The sequence below is a fragment of the Xenopus laevis genome, chromosome 7L (genome assembly GCF_017654675.1).
Source record: "Xenopus laevis strain J_2021 chromosome 7L, Xenopus_laevis_v10.1, whole genome shotgun sequence".
NCBI lineage: Eukaryota > Metazoa > Chordata > Amphibia > Anura > Pipidae > Xenopus > Xenopus laevis.
Window position 1 is genome coordinate 31,080,299 of NC_054383.1, and position 23,327 is coordinate 31,103,625.

General features: G+C 36.2%; 1 protein-coding gene across 1 annotated transcript in view; it reads right to left on the reverse strand.

Annotated features, from left to right (window-relative positions):
• The window catches only part of hpse2.L (heparanase 2 (inactive) L homeolog), a 166,840-nt gene that overhangs the window by 57,476 nt on the left and 86,037 nt on the right, over nucleotides 1-23,327 (reverse strand). The window contains exons 5-6 of the mRNA XM_018225283.2: nucleotides 22,634-22,805; nucleotides 4,564-4,611 (exon numbers count right to left, since the gene is read on the reverse strand). Coding sequence (XP_018080772.1) covers nucleotides 4,564-4,611; nucleotides 22,634-22,805 — 220 coding nt within the window. The remainder of the gene's footprint in view (nucleotides 1-4,563; nucleotides 4,612-22,633; nucleotides 22,806-23,327) is intronic.

Here is a 23,327-nt window from a genome sequence, read left to right on the forward strand (position 1 = left end):
TAAACATATTAAATCACATATGGTGTTCAATTTATTTTATGGCAAATGATGTAAGCTATTTTTAAAAGCTTACTATTAAAATTTTTATTTTGTTTTTCTACTTTGTGCAAAAATAATCTATAGGATATTTTTTTGGTGCACATAAATAAATAATAATATGTCTTAGGCTACGTGATTAAAGGTTTATTAAAGACAAAATACATTTTTTTTTGTTTGAAAGTGTTTAAAAAAACAGAGTTCCCCTATTTGGGAAAGTGAAAGTACAGATTAAATCCATACATTTCTTTATTCTCCATAAACTAGAACATATTCTGCAGTGCTTTGTTCCTGATCCTGAGTGTAAAGGAGTCTGATGGTATCAGCATTACAAGCCTTCCCAATGCACAGCTCAGTTCTTTTATGTATGACATATGACAGTTCACAAGAGCCAACAGTTCAAGACATATATCTGAGTAACGTTGGCCAGTAAACTTTCAACACTAGATGTTCTGCACCATTTTTTATTTAAAAAAAAAAAGTAACCTATGACTTTTCTTTTCTGTGGACTGCCGCTATATAGAACGATACGTTTCAATGCTAACTTGGCCTCCACAGAGGCAGAGCGGAAAATAAAATCCCTAAAGTAAAATAACCGTCCTTTCTGTCAGGTTTTTTTTCCTATTTAACATTTTCAGCCCACCGCAATATGCTCATTATATTCCAGCTATTAAAATAATATGTTTTTTTGAAGTCCCGTGGCTGATTTGAATGAATTAATTGACTTACATAGAAATTTAAGGCATAATCGTGAGCTCCTGTGAGGTTTTCAGGGAGGAGCATAAATCTATTTAACATTTTTTCAGGTGGGGTGTCTGGATTATGTAGCCTCAGTAAACTGCCCTAAGGAATAAGCCTAATATCACAAAGTCTCTGTTTTTACAGATTATATTTCTCGTGGTGTATGTGCCATAAATGTTATGAAATGGTGAATTACTTGTAGTGAGGACTTTTGTAGTGTTTCAAATATTGAATGGGAAACAAAGTTATCCATCAAAGATTTACCAGTCTGTGTTCCCATAAATCGACAGACAGGGGTGAGATCCAAAGCCACATGTGTTGTTAAGTGTTGCTATGGCACTTTTCTCCCCTACTCATTCTTACCAGAACAAGATTAATCTCACATGTATGCACTTTACAAAAATAGACCTATCCTCTTTGTGTTGTGCTGCAGTTTTATGACTCATTGTTTCTTTCAATAGGATTCCTTGTCCTGAAAGCTTGTTTTCAATTCCCTCTATCTCTATAGCTCTTTCACAGAATACGTTCCATGTGCAATATACATGCAGCATGAACGTTTCCATCCATGATCCCCAGGTGCGAAGGTAATTGTGGCTGAAAGGGCAAACAATATTTTGACATACAAAAAAAGGCTGCCTATTTATAATATCTATTGCTGAAAATATTTTGTTGGATCATTTTTAAATCCACAACTTTGTTTTTTAAATATGATTTTTGTTTATGTCTGACGGGGGTTTTAAGCTTTATTATCACATAATGAACATTGTGCCTCAAAAAATAAATGCAATAAAATGTGGCATGTTTAATAACAGGCACCTCTATATCTCTCTAAGGAAACAAAGTGGTATGGCCCACTGCATAACTGCCAGATTGTCATGGTCATGGTTATGTAGTCCTTTCTAGGTCTTCATGTCTTCTTTGTATGATGTTTGCCCAGAGGGCACTTGAAGAGCAATTGCCTGTTTGCATTTTGGCACTTCTATAGTTATTCCCCTGTTCCAAGAGTGCTTTTTTGTAACAGAGGGTTGAGGAGGAGTAAACAATAAGATATGTATAATTATGTCAGCATCCTAATAATCAAAGTTAAAAATATGTAGGCACATTTACTAAAAATCATTAAGAATCAATAGTTACATTTTGTTCAGTGCCAGGCCAAGCACCCATCCACCCTCCCGCAAAGTAATGAGTGTGGAGACCCAATCATCCCAACAGCACCCCCCGCCCCCTGGTTGTCATCTTTGTGGACAAAAATGGGGTCACTTTACCACCCAGGGCCTAAACTAGGGGTAGGCAGAAGAGGTATGTACGCCGCACCTGACCATTGTTTCCCCCTAGGTACGTGCCTACCCCAAGTTCCAGGCCTGATTTGTAGAAGTTAATATTCTAATAATAATTCAAATGAACGGATTAGATTAGAATCAGAATAGAATGTATTCATCTAAATTTGATCAATTAGTTAGGAAAGAGCAAAAGTACTAATACTGATTGAATACTCTTAGTTTTATTTGGGATTTAACCAGGCGATACAAAATAACACATTTCTAATAAAGTCTGAGACAATGAAAGATATCAGTTTTGTTCAAAACTGGCCAAATGTATTGTTTCTGTGGGTCTATTTGATTGATCATTGATAAATAAAGAGAATTCATGCAAAGATTAAATTGCTAGGCATTCTGCAGGATTAGCAGTTCCCATAGTATATTGTATTAACTTCAGCGGGATATACAGTAGGTATATTCCATGAATTATTCCACCAAATGCTAAAATGGTGCACATTTATATAAAAACATATCTTTCGTTCATGTCTTTAGTTTCATGGAAGCATTCCTTCTCATCTAGTATTTGAACAGTTAAATATAGCATCCCACTGCAGGTCATTGTTAACCCCATGAATGTATATGGTGAAAGATGTTTCTAGGACAGAAAAAATACACAAGGAATAGGAACTAGACAATAAATTTTATAAATCAGACCGCACAGCTGAAAACAAAAAGTTCCAGCTGCAGGTTTTTGGGGGACCCGTGGGAGAAAGGCAGAGTTTCAGCAGTATACCCTGGCTGTGAGGGAAACAGCTGCTGGTTGGATGCAGAATGTAGCCAGAATAAAAGCACAATTTATCTTGGTGAGCTGAATAACTGAATACTACTTATATCTCCAGTCTGCAATTGCAACAAGAAATGCATTTGAATGTGGAGTTTAGGGCCACATTGTAGAACATCTTACTCTAGAATCAAAAGGTTTTGGTCCTTAACATTTTAAAAATATCTCGTTAATTATAATACTTTAGGTGATGCATCATTTAGGTATTTAAATGTTGGTCATGAAAACCCTGGAGTGGGCACCATATTCTATTCTAACTATGCCAGAGTGTAGTTAGAGCATCAGAGCATCAGATAAAATGATTTTAGCTGCATTTCTTGTTAGTTAATACAGATTAAATACCCCAAACAAATATATTTTCTGGAAATGTGATTAAACACTTTTTCCTCTAGCTGTATTCCAGAATGGAGTGACATATTGGGGTTATTTACTAAAATCCGAATTTATCTAATGTTTTATATAAAAGAAAACAATCAAACTCCAATTCCCAATTTTGCCTTATTTATTAATAAAAAAGCTTGATATAATAGGGTTGGGTAAAAACTCGATAAAATCGAGCAATTTGGGGAAAAACCCTGAAAAAATCATTTGTATGTTTTTTCAGGGTTTTTTCCCAAATTGCTAGATTTTTGGGCTTTTTCCTGAAAAGCCACAATTTTTTGTATTTATGCCTGAAAAGCCCAATATGATTGGATTTTCTTGCTAATTCCAGTGGAGACCACAGAAACTTCAAAAAAGAATAGGGACCTCTGCCATTGACTTTTACACAACTTCGGCAGGTCTGAGATGGCAGATTTTCAGATTGGTTTTTTGCAGCATTGGGCTTTAATAAATAAAAGAAAATAAACATTTTAAAAGAAATTTAAAATATTTTAAAAATCCCGAAAAACTATAGTTTTGCCCCAAAAAGCCTGAACAGAGTTTAGTAAATAACTCCTATTGTCTCAACCTATTCAGATAGAGCATTCAGTTTGATCAGATAACAGAAGCTTGACCCACCTGCTGTACTATAATGCTAGCTATTATGCATATCAACGGAGGCATCTCTCCCTCATTAATCTAAGATGTGGTATTCCCCAGATTTTCCACAGCACAATTAGCAATGGTAATAAAACCTGTGGCTTAATTGCTTCTCTATAAGCATGGTTTACCTTTAAAATATGGCTAGAAAATAATTTTCCAACTCAGTGGTTCATAAAAAGTAAGTAATCTGCTGGTCAACAAACTTTCTAAATATAATATATCATTTTATTTTATCATATACGGTAACATAATAAACATTTATGTTCCATTTCTGAAATAATCAAGTTTACTCTTCCCCATTCCCCTTTCTGTCTCTCTACACTTTGGCTTTGTGTTAGAGTCGGTTATATTGAAAGACAGTTAGCTCTAATACATTGTCTAGGTAAAAAGAGCACTGTCCATTAAAATCTGACTCCAGGTTGAAGATAGATTACTGAGAGGTATATTAATTGGATTGTTTTACACCAAATTATTTCCATGAAATTAAACTTATTACATTTTTATTTTCATCACAATAGTTCCCACATTTTATAGATGTTTGATGTTAAATTTTGACACTCTCCCTACATACACAAATATAGTTTTCTGCAAAAATAGTAGGAAAGGATGTTTCGAAAAGTCTATAAATAGAATTCTTATAAAAATGAAAAGATGAATACCTACTGTTGCCATGTAACAGCATCCACTATATTGCCGGCCACCTTCATGAAACTGAAATAAAACAGAAGCAGAGATTATTGAACATTTTGCATTTATCCAAATAACACATATTTTCCCCCCTTACATGCTTGAACATTTTGACCTTATTTGATCAACTGATTTAGACTGAGCGACAGCTAATTGGGGGAGTTATCTCAAATAATGAATTCCTTCGTATTAGATTGATTTGGCACATTGTGTTCTGAATCAATGTCATAAGTATTTGAGGTCCCAGGAAAGCATTATTATTATTGAGAATAAAATCAATTGGCCAGTTGGATCCATTCCTAAAACTTCCATCAAAGTTTAACCAATGTCTGGGTAGGAAACCTGATGGATACCTCTACTGAATTTTCCTAAAGCAGCAACTTTAAGAACCTCCTATTTTGCTTCTGGCAGAGGCCATTAGGACATGCCCACCCCTTATTTGAGAGCTCCAATAAAGGGGCCATTTTTGAAGATAAAACCAGCATCATCAGTTAGAATTCTTTTGGAAAGATGTAATTATAATTATACATGTATACACATTAGATCCTTTTATCGTTTTAGGTTTTTATTGTTAGTTGTGTTAGTTGTTTTCTACCATATCCAGCACTGACATGAAGAGGAATACTATTGATCAAGAATAACAACTGAGCAGAGCAAAAGTCTTGGAACCAGTAGCTGTTTTCGTGAGGGCTTATTTACTGTATAAGGCCAAAGTTCCATATATGTTGTGTTATGGAGAACAAAGGAAGCTTGTGATAAACGTGAGTGAAAAATATAACAATTCCGACTTCTTGGCTGCTACTGTGTGAAAAGAGAAATAGCTGAAGAAAGGTTTGAAACTGCTTATCTGCTAGTTCCATAACTTCAACGCAAGATGGGCATATTCACTAAGGACAGAGACACATGTGGAGATTCTATGAGATTTAGTCAACCTGCGACAAATCGCCTCTTCTTTGGCGACTAATCTCCCTGAACTGCTTTTACGCCGGCTAGAATGTAAATCGCCGACGGGATGGCATTCGGATCACTTCGTTTTCCGAAGTTGCCTCACAAAGAAACTTTGAGCGACTTCGGAAAACGAATCACTCCGGCATCACGTCTGCAATTTAGTTTGTGGCCGTGGGGAGGGCAGTTCGGGGAGATTAGTCGCCCGAAGAAGAGGCGATTTGTAGTCAGGGTGACTAATGTCCCAGAATTTCCACATGTGTTTCTACCCTAAAGGTCGAATCTTCAACTGCAAACAATTTGCCCCATTCTGCGCCACTTTGAGGGGTGTAAATTCGTTACCATTAATGATGGGCAAATAAATTCGCTAGATACCAATTCAGTGCGAATTTCTGCATTTTAAAAAAAAATAATTTACAAAACTGTGCTCAAAATCCACCGCGTAATGAAAAGATTTCCGCATGTCAAAATTGACCCATTGACTTTAATATGTTTGGCAAAAAAAACGCCACAGATTCAACCATCACTAATTCACTTAAATGCGAAATTGCGTCTCTGTAGCCGAACGCTGGCAAAGTTTCGTTAGCATTCATTCATCAGTGCGAGCATTTCATAGCAAACTTTCTCTTGCATTCATTTCTGCCTAGCAAAACTTCGTAGTACTCTTACGCTTAGGTCAATTTGAATAGGGCGGGTACATATAGGTTGTATAGACGTCTTAATTAGAGATGTTGGTGCAAATGCTTGAAGTGTGCACTTATTATTACAAATGTCCAAGGAAGCAAAATAAAGACCAAAAAGATCCTCTAATGCCCTAGACATGAGCCCTAAAACAAATGTGCCATTCCTCGCAAATGGTTGGAAAAAAAATGTTAACACAAAAATATTTAATAGTTAGAACTTTTGAAGGCAATCCCTTATTCGCCTGAGCGAAATTTCGCCTGGCGATAGGGCACGAAACTACAATAACAACGGTCTCTTTCGCTAGTAAATTGTCCTCTACAACCGTTACTAAATTGACGATGTCCCTGCGGATGAGATTTCTGGAGAATTTTTGCTAGCGACGTCCAATTTAGTAAATCTGCCCCAAAGTTTCTAAATTATACAGATGGGCTGACTCTGGCTTTACCAAAAAGAAAGAGCTATCCTAAGGCTTATCTTTACTTGTTAAACCACGACTCACATTTTCCATCTCTAGAGCTGTAGCAGCTTAAGTGCCACATGTAATTTAAATATCTTTTGATTTTAACGTTCAGCCTTTTATTTAGAGACAGGTTTTAAGTATTTCCTGGCTTGTATACTTACATAATAAACACCTGAGTGCCACCTCATTGTTAACTATGTATTCAGACAAGGCTTCCCTATTAGTTTGCCTCAACACTGAAGAACAGATTGCTTTATGTTTTTGTTTTACATTTTGTTTAAATTATATCCTTCTCTGGTAAAAAAAAATACTGTAAAAGTTCATTTTTGGTGTTTGAACCATGAAGGCACATCCAATAAAAGAAATATACTGTAACTTTAGAAGCATGCAGACATGGGTATGAAACAATAATAAATGGTAAATGTAAAAACACACAAACTGGACGCATTTGAATATAAATAATATGTGCCATATACAAGCCTAAAAGCATACTTGGATTTGTGAATCTGAATAATCGGAGAGACTTTTCAACACAAGGTTTGTCTTAACAATGAAGAAAAGTGACGTCATGCCAGACCACCATGTCAGAGTTCCCAAATTTAAACCATGTATGAATTCATGACATGAAATCCAACTTTAGCTTTGGAGCCACGACATTCATGTGCTGTATAATTTTGTACTCGGAATTGCTCAAAACCTTTTTTCCCAAACAAACCATTATGTTTCAATCCCCCCCAAACACAAAACTTTTTTGCATATCTAGAAAGCAGTAACAGCATCTAAAAAAAATACCAGCCACATTTAGCAAGTGAAAGATGGAACAAAATCAAAGTGAGCATCCATTGACAAGGGTGCTATGAATGCTCCAATAGGTCTAATATCACACAGTCTTGCTTTAAAGGGAACTACAGCTTAACAAAGAAGCAGGCTCAAAATGCTCCACATTATATATGGGCTTCTTTACCAGCCCAAGGCAACCACAGCCCTTTAGCATTAAATATATTTTCCTCTGAAGCTGCCCCTAGTATTTCTTTTCTGCTAATGCAGTGTGTTGCTTTCACTTACTGAAACTTAGGGACTGACTCACAATATACTGCATATATATAATATGAACATAACAGTACAAGGCTGATTATTCATGAGTTCAGATTCTCATTACGTGGCAGCTCGATAACCAGTGTAATTTGCATCAGAATTGAATAAGCCGCCCTCTAGCATCAGCTTATATGAAACTCATTTTCTGCTTGAGGATTTGCAACAACCCCTCAGCAAAGCTTCTGGATAGCTGCCTAGACCACACTGAGCATGTGAGTGTCCAAAGAGTCCAAAGTATAAAATATCCATAAATCCTTTGTTGCTGAGCAAATTGTGGACTGATTTTGAAATGTTAGAGAAAAGGTAAAATAATTTTTTCAATTACATTATATCGTTATAGAACTATACAGCATCAGACTAGAGCACTAGCAGTCCACCTGTGCTGAAACACTAAGGGCCCTTTTAGCAGCCATCGGGGGCCCCCTTACAGTTTCCAAACTCATTCTCCCTCTATGCGCATGTGGGTCTGGGCAGGTGGGGGCCCATGAGGGCTGGGGACCACTGTGTATTTTCCCTGTATACTGCCAGCCCAGTCCGACCCTTAAATTATATTATGCATTTTAACTAGACAAAGTATTCCGTTTCAACCACTGTTTATTTAAGTGCATTGTGGCTTTAGTTAAGTCTGTGGCAATGAATACTAGTGATGGGCGAATAAATTCGGCATTCGCAAATTCACAGCGAATTTCGTGTTTCGCCATGGACCAATAAATTTGTGAAACTCCCACTAAAAATCGCCGGCGGGAAAAATTTTTGGACGCGCATCGGAAAAGTCGATTGCACTAAATCCGTTGTTCAGACGCCCATTGACTTTAACGCAATCGTCAATTTTCACGTTTTGCTAATTTTTTCTCTTTTTCACGAATTTCGCGGGAGAGAATTCGCCCATCACTATGAGTACCAAGCGCTGCAGAATATACTTACACCTCAGCCCATATTACAGTATCCATCTAGGAGCACAGAATGTGGGGCTTTACTGGTCCTAAAGTGCTTATTTTGAACTCATTTCAGGTTTGGGAGCTGTTATCCAGAATGCTTGGGACCTGGGATTTTCCAGATAATGGATCTTTCCATCATTTGGATCTTCATACCTTAAGTCTACTGGAAAATCATGTAAACATTAAACAAACTCAATAGGCTGGTGTTGCTTCCAATAAGGATTAATTATATCTTAGTTTGGATCAAGTACAAGGTAATGTTTTATTATTACAAAGAAAAAGGAAATCCTTTTTTAAAATTTGGATTATTTGGATGAAATGGAGTCTATGGGAGATGGCCTTTCTGTAATTCAGAGCTTTCTGGATAACAGGTCCCATACCTGTATAACGTTGCTAGCCAGCCTACCCCTTTTAATACACACAATGCATATGTAAGCATTTCTAAAACACTTTTATGCAAGTAACATAAACCGACACAGAACTTCTTAAACCTATTTAAATACAAATAAAATTATAAATATGACAAATTATTCTACTGAATTATAACTTTAGGCTGACTATAACGTTAGGTTACTAGGTTGCTACTCCTGTGTAGCAGTTAAATGATACATTGATGATCACTGATGAAGGGGGTTGCCCTTTATTTATTTTCCCTTAACAGTCAAACACATTCTGACAAATGCACACTATCAGCTTTGACAAACGTGTTGATTCCTTAAAAACTCTCCTGACTGTCAGGATGTTGGAAAGGCAAGAACATTTTGATAAAGGGTAATGTCAATATTTCATAAATCACCAGGGTTAAGAGAAACAGGAGAAAAGAGCTTACAATCTAAGTATTTTGTTTTTGTCTATTATCCGTTGTTTATAATCCATTTAAAGGAGAAGGAAAGCTACGGAGGCATTTTATTGCCAATAGATTAGCTGCAATAGTGCAAGCTAGAATGCTATATTTATTGTGTAGAAAGCTTTACCATACCTGAGTAAAAAGCTCTAGAAACTCTCTGTTTGTTTAGGATAGGAGCTGCAGTATTAATGTGGTGTGATATCACTTCCTGTCTGAGTCTCTCCCTGCTCTGGGCTCAGATTACAGTAGAGAAGGGAGGGGAAGAAGAGCAAACTGAGCATGCTCTTGCCCAGGGCAATGAGGTTTAAGCTGAAGGCAGGAAGTCTGATACAGAAGCCCATGTGTACACAATAGAAGGAAAGAAATGCAGTGTGTCTTTTGACAGGGGACACAGAGCAGCACTACTTTGGGGGTTTACTGGTATATTTAGATGGACCTTTCTGTTAAGGCTTACTTAGTTTTAGCCTTTCCTTCTCCTTTAAGCAAATTATCAGTGCAGATCCAATGTGGCTGTAGTTTACCATGTGATATATATATATTAAATATATATATATATATAGATATATATATATATATATATATATATATATATATATATATATATATATATATATATATATATATATATATATATATATATATATATATAATGTCTCTATAAATAGAAAAATCACATCTTTGTTTTTTACTGCAGAACCTTTCATCTTTCTACAGCTATATTCCCTTTAGCCATCAATGCTACAGACTATAAATCGCTAGGGTAATATTTTATTTATTTAGTGGTTCCCTGCAAGCAAACTATTATGAGACATTTTTATTACATGCACAGTGTTTTGAGACGGTACATTGTTGTTCATCAGACTAAACAGATCCTTAGCTTTATTCTAATACAAGTACTAATACAAGTATATTTGGATGTTTTATTAAATAGGCTATATTATAGTTACTTGAGAACTGTGTAAAATATTCTTGTGACATTTTTTATACATAGACACTCATAGTATACTTGTTAAGGGCATGCAGTACTGTAACTTTATATCATTATTTTACTGCGTATTACAAATAAAATGTGATTATATCACATCTTTCTAAGAACAGTAACCTGTTTCTGCAATAAAATAGGATTACTTACTTGTTACTGTAGTTCACCACAGATCTACATTTTGAAGCAATTTTGATGCACTCCCGTAGACCTGGGAACCACTGAAGCTGTACAATGTCAACATTCTAAGAGAGAGCGTGGGTGCTTGTGTCTGCCAACATCATCCCCTTTTCCCCATACGCGTTGATCCCATGTTACCGCCTTCAGTTTCACATTTGACCGGCTGTTGGACCAAGGGGATCTGAAGATAGAGTGGAGTATGGTGGGTAAGTGCAAGTTTTCGAAAGACGGTCAATGCAGAGAACACACAAGTAATTAGGAAATGGGAAATGTATTCATCTAGATTTGTTAACGGACTGTTTTTACACTAACTCACTCCTAGACGACCGAAGAGTTAGAAGAATAGAAAAGGGTGGAACCATACTCTCCCCTTCCTGTATTAGAAAGTATAATAGCATCATATAATGATCCCCTCTTTACTGGCTATGCTTTCAAGCATAAGTAATGAGGATTTCATTATACAAATGGGATGGAGTGAGACGATAGCTACCTCTCCAAGTCAAAAAACAGTTCAGGCTCTAGATACACTGTCTTTAAAAAAATAAAAACCTAAAAATCCTTTTTTTAAAAATGAAAATAACAGGCAGAATACATCTTCAACCAAAGCCCTCTTTACTGGGCTTGTGTTGAATAAATGTATATATTGCCCCTTCAGAATCAAAGATCGGCATAGATCTGCTCAGCCTAATCTATGATATCTCAGTGTAGGTGACCAAGGTTGATGAAATACTTGGCATATCTTTCAAAAATAGATTTTCATTGAGACTTTTATACCTTAAACCTGAACTTCAACACACCATGAAGTGCTCTTTATTCTAATACCTCGGAAAAGGTGAATATAAAATGAATGGTCTTTGAGACTCCCCAAAAATGAAAAGTGCAACAGCCAAACGGCCAAATAGATCAATCTGGGAAGTAGCATGGGACCAAACTCATTCAAATACATTGAAGTAAATAAAACATTTAATATATCAGCCAACTGGATGGGCAAAACTGGCGTTGTTATATTTGAAACCAGCAAAACCAATCATGTATTACCAATAATCAACAGAGAGTGCATTGTATTTGGGTTAAATGCAAATATTGCATACAGCTTTGATTGTACAGCATGCTAAAATTGTGAACCCCAATCTGGAAATGGTTGTAAATTCTTTGTTTTCCAGATAATATTATCCAACTGTGTTGTATGTCACTATGCTTGTTAAGATACCATGTCATGTAATTTATTCTAGAAGGAAATATAGTACTCAGGATATAGTTTCATTTAATATGTGCTGGTTAGATGAATGAATGTTGTTTATGGTATCATATGGACTAGAATATTCCTTATTCAAGTCAGTTAATATTTCTTGTTTGGCTTTATTCCATGTCATATAATTTATTCTAGATGGGAATATAGTACTCAGGATATAGTTTCATGTAATATGTGCTGGTTAGATTGAATGAATGTTGTTTATGGTAGCATTTGGACTACAATATTCCTTATTCAAGTTAGTTGATATTTCTTGTGTGGCTTTGTTCTTTTTTTTTTTAAACCAGCAATGTAAATTGGACAGAAACTGAGACTGGGCCAGAGACTGGCATTAGATCATCTGTGTATCCTGCTACTGACTTTGTGTGCATTGGGGCAAATATATTTGTTATCAAATAAAACCATTTCAGAATTATTTTCAATTTAAAGGGTACAAAACACCTTGTCGATTCCTGTATGTACTCCACTGAGCACTTGTGGTACCTCCTTTGCATCGGATTCATTTAATTCTCTAGTGATATAGACTTACCCTCATTTACATGCAGGGGTATATCCTAATTGCAGTCCTGTCTTCATTCTGTAATCCTGACACTACGCTGTTTCATTTACAGTGTTTGGGAATCAGTGTTAATGGAATAAAGAAGTAATAATACAGCCCTGGAGAGATGATTATTAGCCACTGCAGTGCTTTATAGGCTGTTTACGGCAATCTGTCTTGTGACGGATTTTATTTCTCAGAATTATTGCTCCCAGGTTTGTGACAGATGCAAACTAGCAGATTAAGAGATTAAAGGGAATGTCAACCCAAAAAAAATGTTTTGCCTAGAAAAAGAAAACATAATTATAATGAACTTTGCAATGTATATTACATTAATTACTATTTTTCTATGGTTTTCAAGTTATTTGTATATGTATTGCTATTGAAAGAAGTGTTTGTCCCTCTCTATTTTCTGCACTGGTGGCTCAGACTGAGGATACAATGTAAGACAACGCAGCTGATTAACAGATCTGACTTTGCTGGGGAACTAAGACTTTTGCAACATTGTTAAAAAATTAACAACAACGGGAGTTAAGCATTTGCTTTCAGTATCAATTGTTTTTACAAATAACTTTAAAAACACCACATTTTTTTAATAAATGTATATTGGAAAGTTGCTTAGAATTATGTCTTCTTTTATTAGTCACATTTTTATTTTAGGGTTGACTTGCCCTTTAACAACCTACCTTAAAAACTTCAATATCTCATTAAAAGCCTACCACAACTGATCAGTATGTATATATATATATATATATGTATATATGTATATATATATATATATATATATATATATATATATATATATATATATATATATATATATATATATATATATATATATATATAAAAATAGCCTCATCTAAGCAAAACTTTTCAGTTAAAAGAGACAGTCAAAAAAAAATATCTCTGCATTATTTAATCAAAATTTTACATACGTAATAAGCAAAGCATACATTCTAAAAACAAATATTAGTATTAAATAATAATGACAAAGAAGTGATAGGTGAATACTGGTGATGTGTGGGTCGCGTTTTTCCCGACCCGCACCTGTGCACCACCTGCGCCCACCCGAGCCGACTTCCGGGTTCCTTTTATAGACCCGCACCGCCCCCCTGATGACGTCATATGAGGGGCAGGGCAAGCAGGAGTGTGTCTATAAAAGTTCAACCCAGAAGTCGGAAGCTAGCATTTGTAAGGTGGAGAGCAGTTAGAAGAGCTCAACCCTGCGATCCAGAAAGAGGGGTGTAAGGTCGGCCCGAACCCGCGGGCCCCACGTGTATCGGTCCGGCCTACACATCACTAGTGAGTACATTATGTACCCAAAAGTGGCAAGTCTGCTTCTAATATGCTAGTTTATTTAAAAAGGGTATCTGGCATTTCCAGACTTAAAGGCTATTTGCTTCTCTACCCTAGATCTTCACTTGTGAATACCTACGCTGGTGAAACAATTCAAGATCACCATAAGAAGAAATATGTAGTCAGAGCAGTAGTAGTAATGAAAAACCTAGGTGGAAGTAGCACTTGGTTCCTGACAGACATCAGCATGTAGATATTCAACATATTAGTGTCATACATCTACTCCATGGTGCCATATCCAGGCTGTAACAATTTCTTTCAGTAAAATGAAGTGCTGGTCTAAAATGTTACAAGGTTACAAATACCTGATTTTGCACCTTCACTGTAAAAAAACACTGTAACCTACTATATCCCTCATTCGAGCTTTAAAATATGAAGCTGATAACACTTTACATAGGATCTACTTCTCCTATAGCTATTCTGTTTATTCCCCAGACAACCTCTTAGTTCTGCCTTTACACCAGGATTCGCTCTACATTGGATTCTTATCTCCTCCCCAGGCTCTGGACACACATTTACCTGCCTTCTTAAAGCAGATCCTAGAAGGAAGGAAATAAATGGCTAATCCCTTTCTGTCATATGGAATAGGGGAAAGCACCTGGTGAGTGAGTATCTTCTGTGTCTTTACTCACCTACAAGGTATGATATAACCTGCAAAGCTTTACTAAGTCTCCTATCCATAGGATTTCCAGCTTATTATTTCTAAGGAAAACTGCCGCCATAGTCAAGGAAACCAGTACTCTGTTATATTAAGAGTATAAAGAGTATATACTCTACCACACTATATATATTTATATACTGTAGAGTATATACTCTTTATACTCTTAATATAACAGAGTACTGGTTTCCTTGACTATAGCGGCAGTTTTCCTTAGAAATAATAAGCTGGAAATCCTATGGATAGGAGACTTAGTAAAGCTTTGCAGGTTATATCATACCTTGTACAGTATATAAATATATATAGTGTGGTAGAGTGACCAAAGAAATTTGTAAAAAGGTGTGTTTTTCCTTTAATTTCTCTCCAGTAGGAGATGTAAGCTCTGTGAAAGGCGTCAATAAACAGAGAATGGTTACTTTGTTCAAAGACTCTATTTGCCAGATTTTGGAAGCTGGAGTATTCTGTAAGGAACAGCCAAGCAGGTACTCTGATCCAGTAGTCCAGCTCACGTATTGGGGCTCACTTTCCACGGGAAGACTGTCCTGTGGAAAGGTATTTAATTCTGGTGAGACAGTCAGGTAGGTTTCTCCGAGCAGGGCACAGAACAGAAAAGTACAAGGTACTGTTTTATTATCACAGAGAAAAGGGAATCATTTTTAATAATTAGAATTATTTGATTAAAATGAAGTTTATGGGAGATGACCTTCCCATTATTTGGATCCTATACCCATATACATGTGCTGAACACGCATGCATCATCTTCAGTGTTCATGTACACTTACTTGCATGTGCCCAGTGGAAAGTACAAGGGCCTAAGTATGGCTTTTGTGATCACAGTAGCACCAGTGGCATTGCAGTAAGATGCAGTAGCCCTGAAAATCCCTGCCCTTATAAGAGGAAAGCTATTGAAACAGTGTATTGCCAAAGGATTAGCCACAATAGTGCAAGCTATAACACTGTATTTATTCTGCAGAATGCTTTACCGTACCTGAGTAATCAGTTCTAGAAGCTCTCTCTGTTTGTTTTGGATAGAAGCTGCCATATTAGCTCTCCCTGCTCACTCATATCTCTGGGCTCAAATTATAGCAGGGAGGGGAGGATGGAGGGGGGAAAAGGATGGGGGAAAGGGAGACAGGAGCAAACTGAGCATGCTCAAGCCCGTGCCCTGGAGGTTTATGCTGAAAACAGTAGGTCTGATACAGAAGCCCATGTGTACACAAAAGAAGGAAATAAATGCCGTGTTTCTTTTGACAGAGGACCCAGAGCAGCATTACTTTGAGGGTTTACTGGTGTATTTATATAGACTTTCTGATAAAGCTTACTTACTTACCTTTCCTTCTCCTTTAAGATTTGTTATTTTATTGTATTACATTTAAACCTGATTACTTTTCTCTAGTTCCTTTTATGGTTGTCAGTAATGTGAATATGCATATCCTATTCCATGTACAATACTTTATAGTTTTATGGTTTCGATAAAACATTAACTATAACATAGAATGATTTCCTTTGCCGTTGCCATTGCTGGCGGAAACAAGTGAACTAATTTGAGAATGTCCCAGTCATGTTTGTCTAATATGGTTTATGTTAATATGACTTGACTAGCAAATGGTTAGTTGTCAGTTCCTATTTTTGCACATCCAAAAGAAAATGCACCACGAAATACTTTGTTTAAATGTATAAAATGCTTCTTCTATGCCTTAAGTTACTTTGCTTGGCCGGAAAAAAATCAGCGATGTACATTTTTCCTGTTCCCAACTGTAAAGCATGTACAAATAAATATAGAAACTGATATACAGTAAGATATTTTCTATCTTGTGAGATTGAAGGCGCTGGGACTTTTTTGCACAATAAACTGGGCGTTTTTTTACAGAAATGTTTTTAGAGCCAACTACTCTGAAGTTAATGGGTGTTTTTTTACAGCAACTTTTTGAGAGGAAAATACATTGAAGGCAATGAAGTAAAAAATAAAGAAATCAAGCAGTGTGGAGAGTAGAATAAACGGTAGGTAATAGTACACCAAAGAATTATACAGATGACAACATAAATTTGGAAGCAAGGTAAGTCACTTCACTACATCTCAATATCCGATTACACTGCCATGAATTACACTGTTAATATTAAAAAAAACTACAAGCACGGAAAGAACAAAAGTCAAAACAAATCAGCAGTCCACTGAAAAATCTCTATATAAACAAATACCTCCCTGCTCCCAGCTACAGCATATAAGGTTTTCAGTAGGGATGCACCAAATCCATTATATCCACCGAACCCCCAAATTATATTCGGGCGAATACCGAACCGCATACAAACCCTAATTTGCATATGTAACATTCCTTATTTTGTGACGAAAAGTCACATGATTTTAAGGATTCAGATTTGGCTTTGCCATGCCCAAAGATTCAGCCGAATCCGAATCCTGCTGAAAAGGGCCAAATCCTGCCCGAATACAGTACTGAATCCTGGATTTGGTGCATCCCTACTTTTCAGAGAAGGAGCAGCTCATTTCATAGAATGATTTTCAGTGGACTGCTGATTTGTATTGATTGTGCTTAACTTTAAGCAGAACGTGACTTTCAGTTTCATATTTTGCCCTGTATAGAGCAACAAATGACCATAGCTATTTCATAATTAAAACAACTGGCAAAAATATGCTTAGGACAAGCTTTATTCACTGAACTAATGTTGTAAAGGGAGAGTATGCAGCCTCTGTAAGGCATTCAATAAAGTATTTATAGGAAATAGGCAAAAGCCAAATCACAAAAAAAAGTACAATAAAGTATAAAACAATTAAAGGAGAAAGAAAGGCTAAAATAAAGTAAGCTTTATCAGCTTTATCTATAGTAATACACCAGTAAACGCTCAAAGTAATGCTGCTCTGAGTCCTCTGTCAAGAGAAACACAGTATTTATTTCCTTTTTTTGTGTACACATGGGCTTCTGTATCAGACTTCCTGTTTTCAGAATAAACCTCCAGGGCTAGGGCTTAAGCATGCTCAGTTTGCTCCTCTCTCCCTCCCTTTTCCCTCTCCCTCCTATAATCTGAGCCCAGAGCTATGAGTGAGCAGGGAAAGAGACTCAGGCAGGAAGTGATATCACACCAAGCTAATATGGCATTTACTATCCTAAACTACTATCTTAAACAAACACACAGAGAGAGTTTCTTGAGCTGTAAAGAATTCTACAGACTAAATATAGTGTTATAACTTGCACTATTATGGCTAATCTATTGGCAATAAACTTATTCGGGAGCTTCCCTTCTCCTTTAAAGTATAACATAACAGTATAACATAGTGCACACAAAGGAACTGACAGAAGACAGACCCCTAGACAGAACTCTTGCTTTCTAGTAAGATTTGGCACTTAAAACTTCTTTTCAACTGATGCCAGCTCATAATATGCTATCACCTAGTGATACCAGAAACCCACTTTACACAGTATCACATAGTCTACTAGTTACTCTAGGCTTCCGTTTGTCTGCTCTTCAGAAATGATATTAAAGCACCTACTAGCAATACACCACTCAGTCAGAGAAAATAAGACAATACATTACATCAGACTGGGGAATGACTGGATGTGACAGCATAGTTAAAGTAGTAACAGTAAAATAATTATTGTTTATAGTAGCATAGAAGCCTTGGGGATATTTTGACAGCAGATTTCATATCAGAATATACTAATTCTGTGGCTAAAGAAAAAAAACTGCTACCAATCAAACTCACTTGTCAAGGGGGATTATCCAAAAATCCAAAAACATGAACCGATGAGTAAATAAACAGTATAAAATGTTGATTAAGCAACTATAATGGCTCCACCGGATATATCTTAAATGGTGCTTTGTTCATGTAAAACATCTAAAACAGCTGCATTGTCTCCATTTTTTTCACTTCATTATTTCCTACACCCCACTCTAGCTGTATTTATATTACATTATCTATGGCTCCTATCCTTATAATAGCATTCGTTTCCACAGATGCAAGGCCCTCCCATAGGGTGCGTCAGAATGGGAAAACCACTTCTCTCCATTATTGGGGCCTGGGTACAGATTCTTTTTAGTAAAAAGAAATGTAAATGGCCAGTATGTTAATTCCTTCAGGATATAGAACATTTCTGTACACAAATTTCGAATTTCAAATTTTTTTTCTGGTTACTTCGAACATCGAATAGGCTACTTCGACCTTCGACTACAACTTCGACTTCGAATTGAACGATTCGAACTAAAAATCGTTCGACTATTCGACCATTCGATAGTCGAAGTACTGTCTCTTTAATATAAAAATTCGACTACCTACTTCGCCACTTAAAACCTACCGAGCACCAATGTTAGCCTATGGGGACCTTCCCCATAAGCTTTCTAAGCAATTTCTGATCGAAGGAAAATCGTTTGATCGATGGATTAAAATCCTTCGAATCGTTCGATTTTTCCTTTGATCGTTCAATCGAAGTAAATGCGGTAAATCCTTCGACTTCGATATTCGAAGTCGAAGGATTTTACTTCGATGGTCGAATATCGAGGGTTAATTAATCCTCGATATTCGACCCTTAGTAAATGTGCCCCTTAGTATTAGTACAGGGTAAAGCTAACATTCGGATTTCCTTTTTATTTTATGAATCATATTTTTTCTCTAAAACTTTACAAAAGTAAGATTTATAAAGTGTAAAAACCACAAAAACCTCTCCACGTAAAAGCAGTCGAAGTATCATAGAAGTCAATGGAGGCTGTGCTGAACCTACTGGACTTTTTCTTTTAGCCATTAGACTTTTAGAGATTTTCAGATATTTTTTCACTTGTTTTAGAAGTTTCAGAGATATTCATATTTTTTTCGGATCGCTCAGCATTTTTTTTTACCATTTGTACTTTTTATATTCAGATCTTTTAAAGGAGAACTAAACCCTAAAGATGAATATGGCTAAAAATGCCATATTTTATATAATGAATTTACTAAACCAGAATAAAGTTTCAGCATCTCAATAGCAGCAATGATCCAGGATACAAATGTGTTGCAGGGAGTCACCATCTTGGAAAGTGTCTGCGACACTCACATGATCAGTGGGCTCTGAGCAGCTGTTGAGAAGATAAGCTTAGGGGTCGTCACTAATTATCAAGAAGAAAATTAGATTGGCCTGTCATATAAACTGATGATACAGGACTGATTATTAAATTATGATGCTGGTTGCACTGGTTTCTGTGCTTCCATATAGTAATTATCTGTATTAATTACTAATCAGCCTTATATTGTGACATTTATATTTGATATATATTCAGTATATTGTGAGTCGGTCCCTAAGCTCAGTAAGTGACAGCAGCACAGAGCATGTGCACTGAATCAACATAAAAGAAGATGGGGAGCTACTGGGGCATATTTGGAGACACAGATCTTTACTGCTAAAGGGTTGTGGCTGCTTTAGGTTGGTACAGAAGCCCAAAACATCATGTACAACATTTCTAGCTACTTCTTTAGTTAAGCTTTAGTTCTCCTTTAATAACTTTCATAACATTCGTGATTTTAGAGAAAATGGGGGGAATGTAATTAAAGTCGCAAAGATAAAAAAAAAACAATTCGCACCAATAAAAATCCACATCTCGCAATGTAATATTGTTCCTTAAACTGTTCTTGCATTGCGAATTTTAACTGCGCGCTCTTAAGAAGTGCGTGAAGGTGTCGTAATCTTTTGTAGCAAACATAATGACTTTTTCAGTAAGAAGCTTTATTACATTTACTGTGAATTGGCACAAACTATAAAATTCCCAAACGGTCTTTCGCTGTCGGAAGTGGACGCTAAACAGTTTCCGGGTTCGCAAAAGCAGTATTAAATTCTCGTAAAAGCATAACTTTTCGTATTACGAATAGTTTTTCCGTTACTGACTTTTATTACATTCCCCCGAATGAGTTTAATCACATTCCAATACCACTAAAATCTGACCTTTAGTAAATGGGCCTCTTAGTATTAAAAAATATTGGTTTCTTTATGGAAATGTAGGTATACACACAACCTCAACAGCTGCCACTGAAATATACCATAAATATATACTGTGTGTGTGTCTCAATCATTCCCCTCTATATCGCTGTGTGCTGTTATTTGTTTATACTTCTTGTATAATTAGATTTCAAATGTTTTTCATTGGACTCTGTGTCACAGTACAAGAATGGAGAAATATGGAGAGAGAGAACATCTGTTTTAAGAAAGCAGCTTTTGCTAATTAGTATCACTTTGGCTCGGCTAGTATGATTGCCATGATGAACCAGAGGCTTGACAGTGCTGGCTTCTCATACTGATTCCAAGAATCTGATCTTGCAGGCAGATCCCCAAACAGTCTTTTGTGCTCAGAATGTTGCATTTATTTAAAAACCATTCAACCCATCAATAATTTATGGTGCAGTTAACTTTAAAGAAGGCCTTGATTTTTTTTTTCAACTGCTACAGTTATTATAATATTTCATACATGAGTATTTTGTATGTTATGCGTGACTAATACTAACAACTATAAATCTGGAGGATGCTTCTTTAAAAAAAACAAAAAACATGAAAATACTATTATTGTCCACTGAATACATTAAAAGAGGAAGATTAAGAAAGAGGCTTTTAACTGTAGCTATTGATACATATTCTTATTTGTCACTGTAGCAAAATGTTTTATATTTCTTTTACCAGTTTTATTAGTTGAGTGTTGCCAGAAGTATTATCTACTCATTGTGATCATTTGTTTTAAATGGCTGTTGATTTGGTCTCGAAAGACAAGATCATTCCACTCATATATTACTTTTTTTGTATTATATAGAAGAAAAAAATCTACCCTAGTTAAGATAAATACTTCCTGTAAACCACTTAATGCTGTCTCTAAGCTTTTCCTATTAACAATCATTTATGTAAGGGGTGGAAGGAGGGGTTGGATGAATTCCCTTCTTTTACCACAGCTGCTGACCAGTAGTTGGGGGCCTCAAGGAAAGGTTTGATACTGCTGAATTGTAACTCTCAACATATGTACCATATATAGAAAGAATTAGGAGCCAGTGGTTCTTAATCAATCATTAATTAAGAACTCCTATGAGAGTGACATGACAGAAGCTGCTGTGAACTACCTGTACCTTGTTCTCAGGTTCCAACTCCCTGACTCTACTGAAGGTGGTCTTCAGGATGCTCTACTGACTAACTGGGGGACAGGAGTCAAAGAGGACATGCTGCGCCATAAAAGGGGAGGCTTATGTCATAAAGAAGACAGGGACATTCAGGGTTGGACCCAGCGGCAAATATACGTTAGACATCTCAGGCCCCCTCCCTGCCCCAGCCGCAACCCCCTCCGGCTCCCAGTCCCAAGGGGTAGTGCCAATAGCCGGTCGAGTCTGACCCTGGGACCATTGTGTAGATGGGAGTGTCAGTGTTAAAATAGGGGCCATGACACAAGGGAGTGTTGAGGGCAGATTAAAGAGAAGAGAGTAAGTAAGACTGGGTGGATTGGAGCCTTGAGTGGGTGGGCCAGGTGGTCAATTTACAGGTATTACAAATTTACTGGCAAGTTCATTGCTGGTAAATCTGTAATACCAACTCCAGCCTTGGCAGGTGTTTTACCGGCCAGGTGGCAACCATATGCTGGTCACCTTAGGAATCAAAGCTTGATACTAGAACCTTATACTTTATATTATATATATATATACAGTATATTATATATTGCACTCTCTAAAAAATACAACATATTATATATACTTTTACACGGTTAAAAACTTTTATCTGTCTTGCAAAATACCATTTTATTTATAAGTTATTAAGGGATTAATTTATTTGTAGTTATTACTCTCATACATACTGTAAAGCAATAAGAATTCAGTGAATTATCAAATCATTTGGAACAATGCAAACTGTGCTGTACTTTGAATGGGCTTCCAATCTCAAAATTTTGCCTAAAGAGCAGCTGTTTAACTACAGTTCTATTAGCACTGTGCACATTTTTTTAAACATATACTTGTTACATAAAATACTGTAAATAGGTGACACTTAACTGAACAAACTATTATATCAAATTCTCCCCCTACTTTCCAGTACATTGAATTAATCCCATTCATGCTGTCCATTTTCCACGATTTAGATTTCTAGATCATAAAAAGCAGTACTACCTACCCGTCTAGAAGGGCTATGACATTTTTCTTAGGGCGTCCAATATTAGGTCCATACAAATGGGATCTGGAATAGGTGCGAATAGACTGCAGCAAGCTCTTCAGCTGAATGTAATCCTTTCCTAACTGACTACCATTAACACCACGGCTATTCAATGCCCGGTAGTTGTTGGGTTCTGTAGGAAAAGTAAGGTATATCAATTTACATTTATACATGGAAAAACAATGATAATTTAAAAAAATAAAAAAATAAAAATAAAAAAGTAAAAAAAACAAAAACTTGGCATATGTTAAAAACAGAAATTGTACTTATGATCTATTTGCACCAAAAACTGAGGGGAAACCCATTATCAAAAAAGCTCTGAAATTCGGCAACCCGGGGGGATCAGGGAGGGGCAAACTTTAACAATCTATATAATAAAAAGTTGTTTTTTAAGCATTTTAGGAAATTATTGGGAAATGTTCTTCATCCCCTTTAATGCTCCACATTATGGAAAGAACCCTTATCCAGAAAACCACATGTCCAAAGAATTACAGATAATAGATATCATACTTGTACAATTTTGCAAGGCAGTAACACATTTCCACAGAATACAATTAAAGTGGACCTGTCATCCAGACACATAAAGCTATATAATAATAGTTCTTTTAAAATGAAACATGAATTCCAATTTCTATTTTTTATTAAAGCATTCATA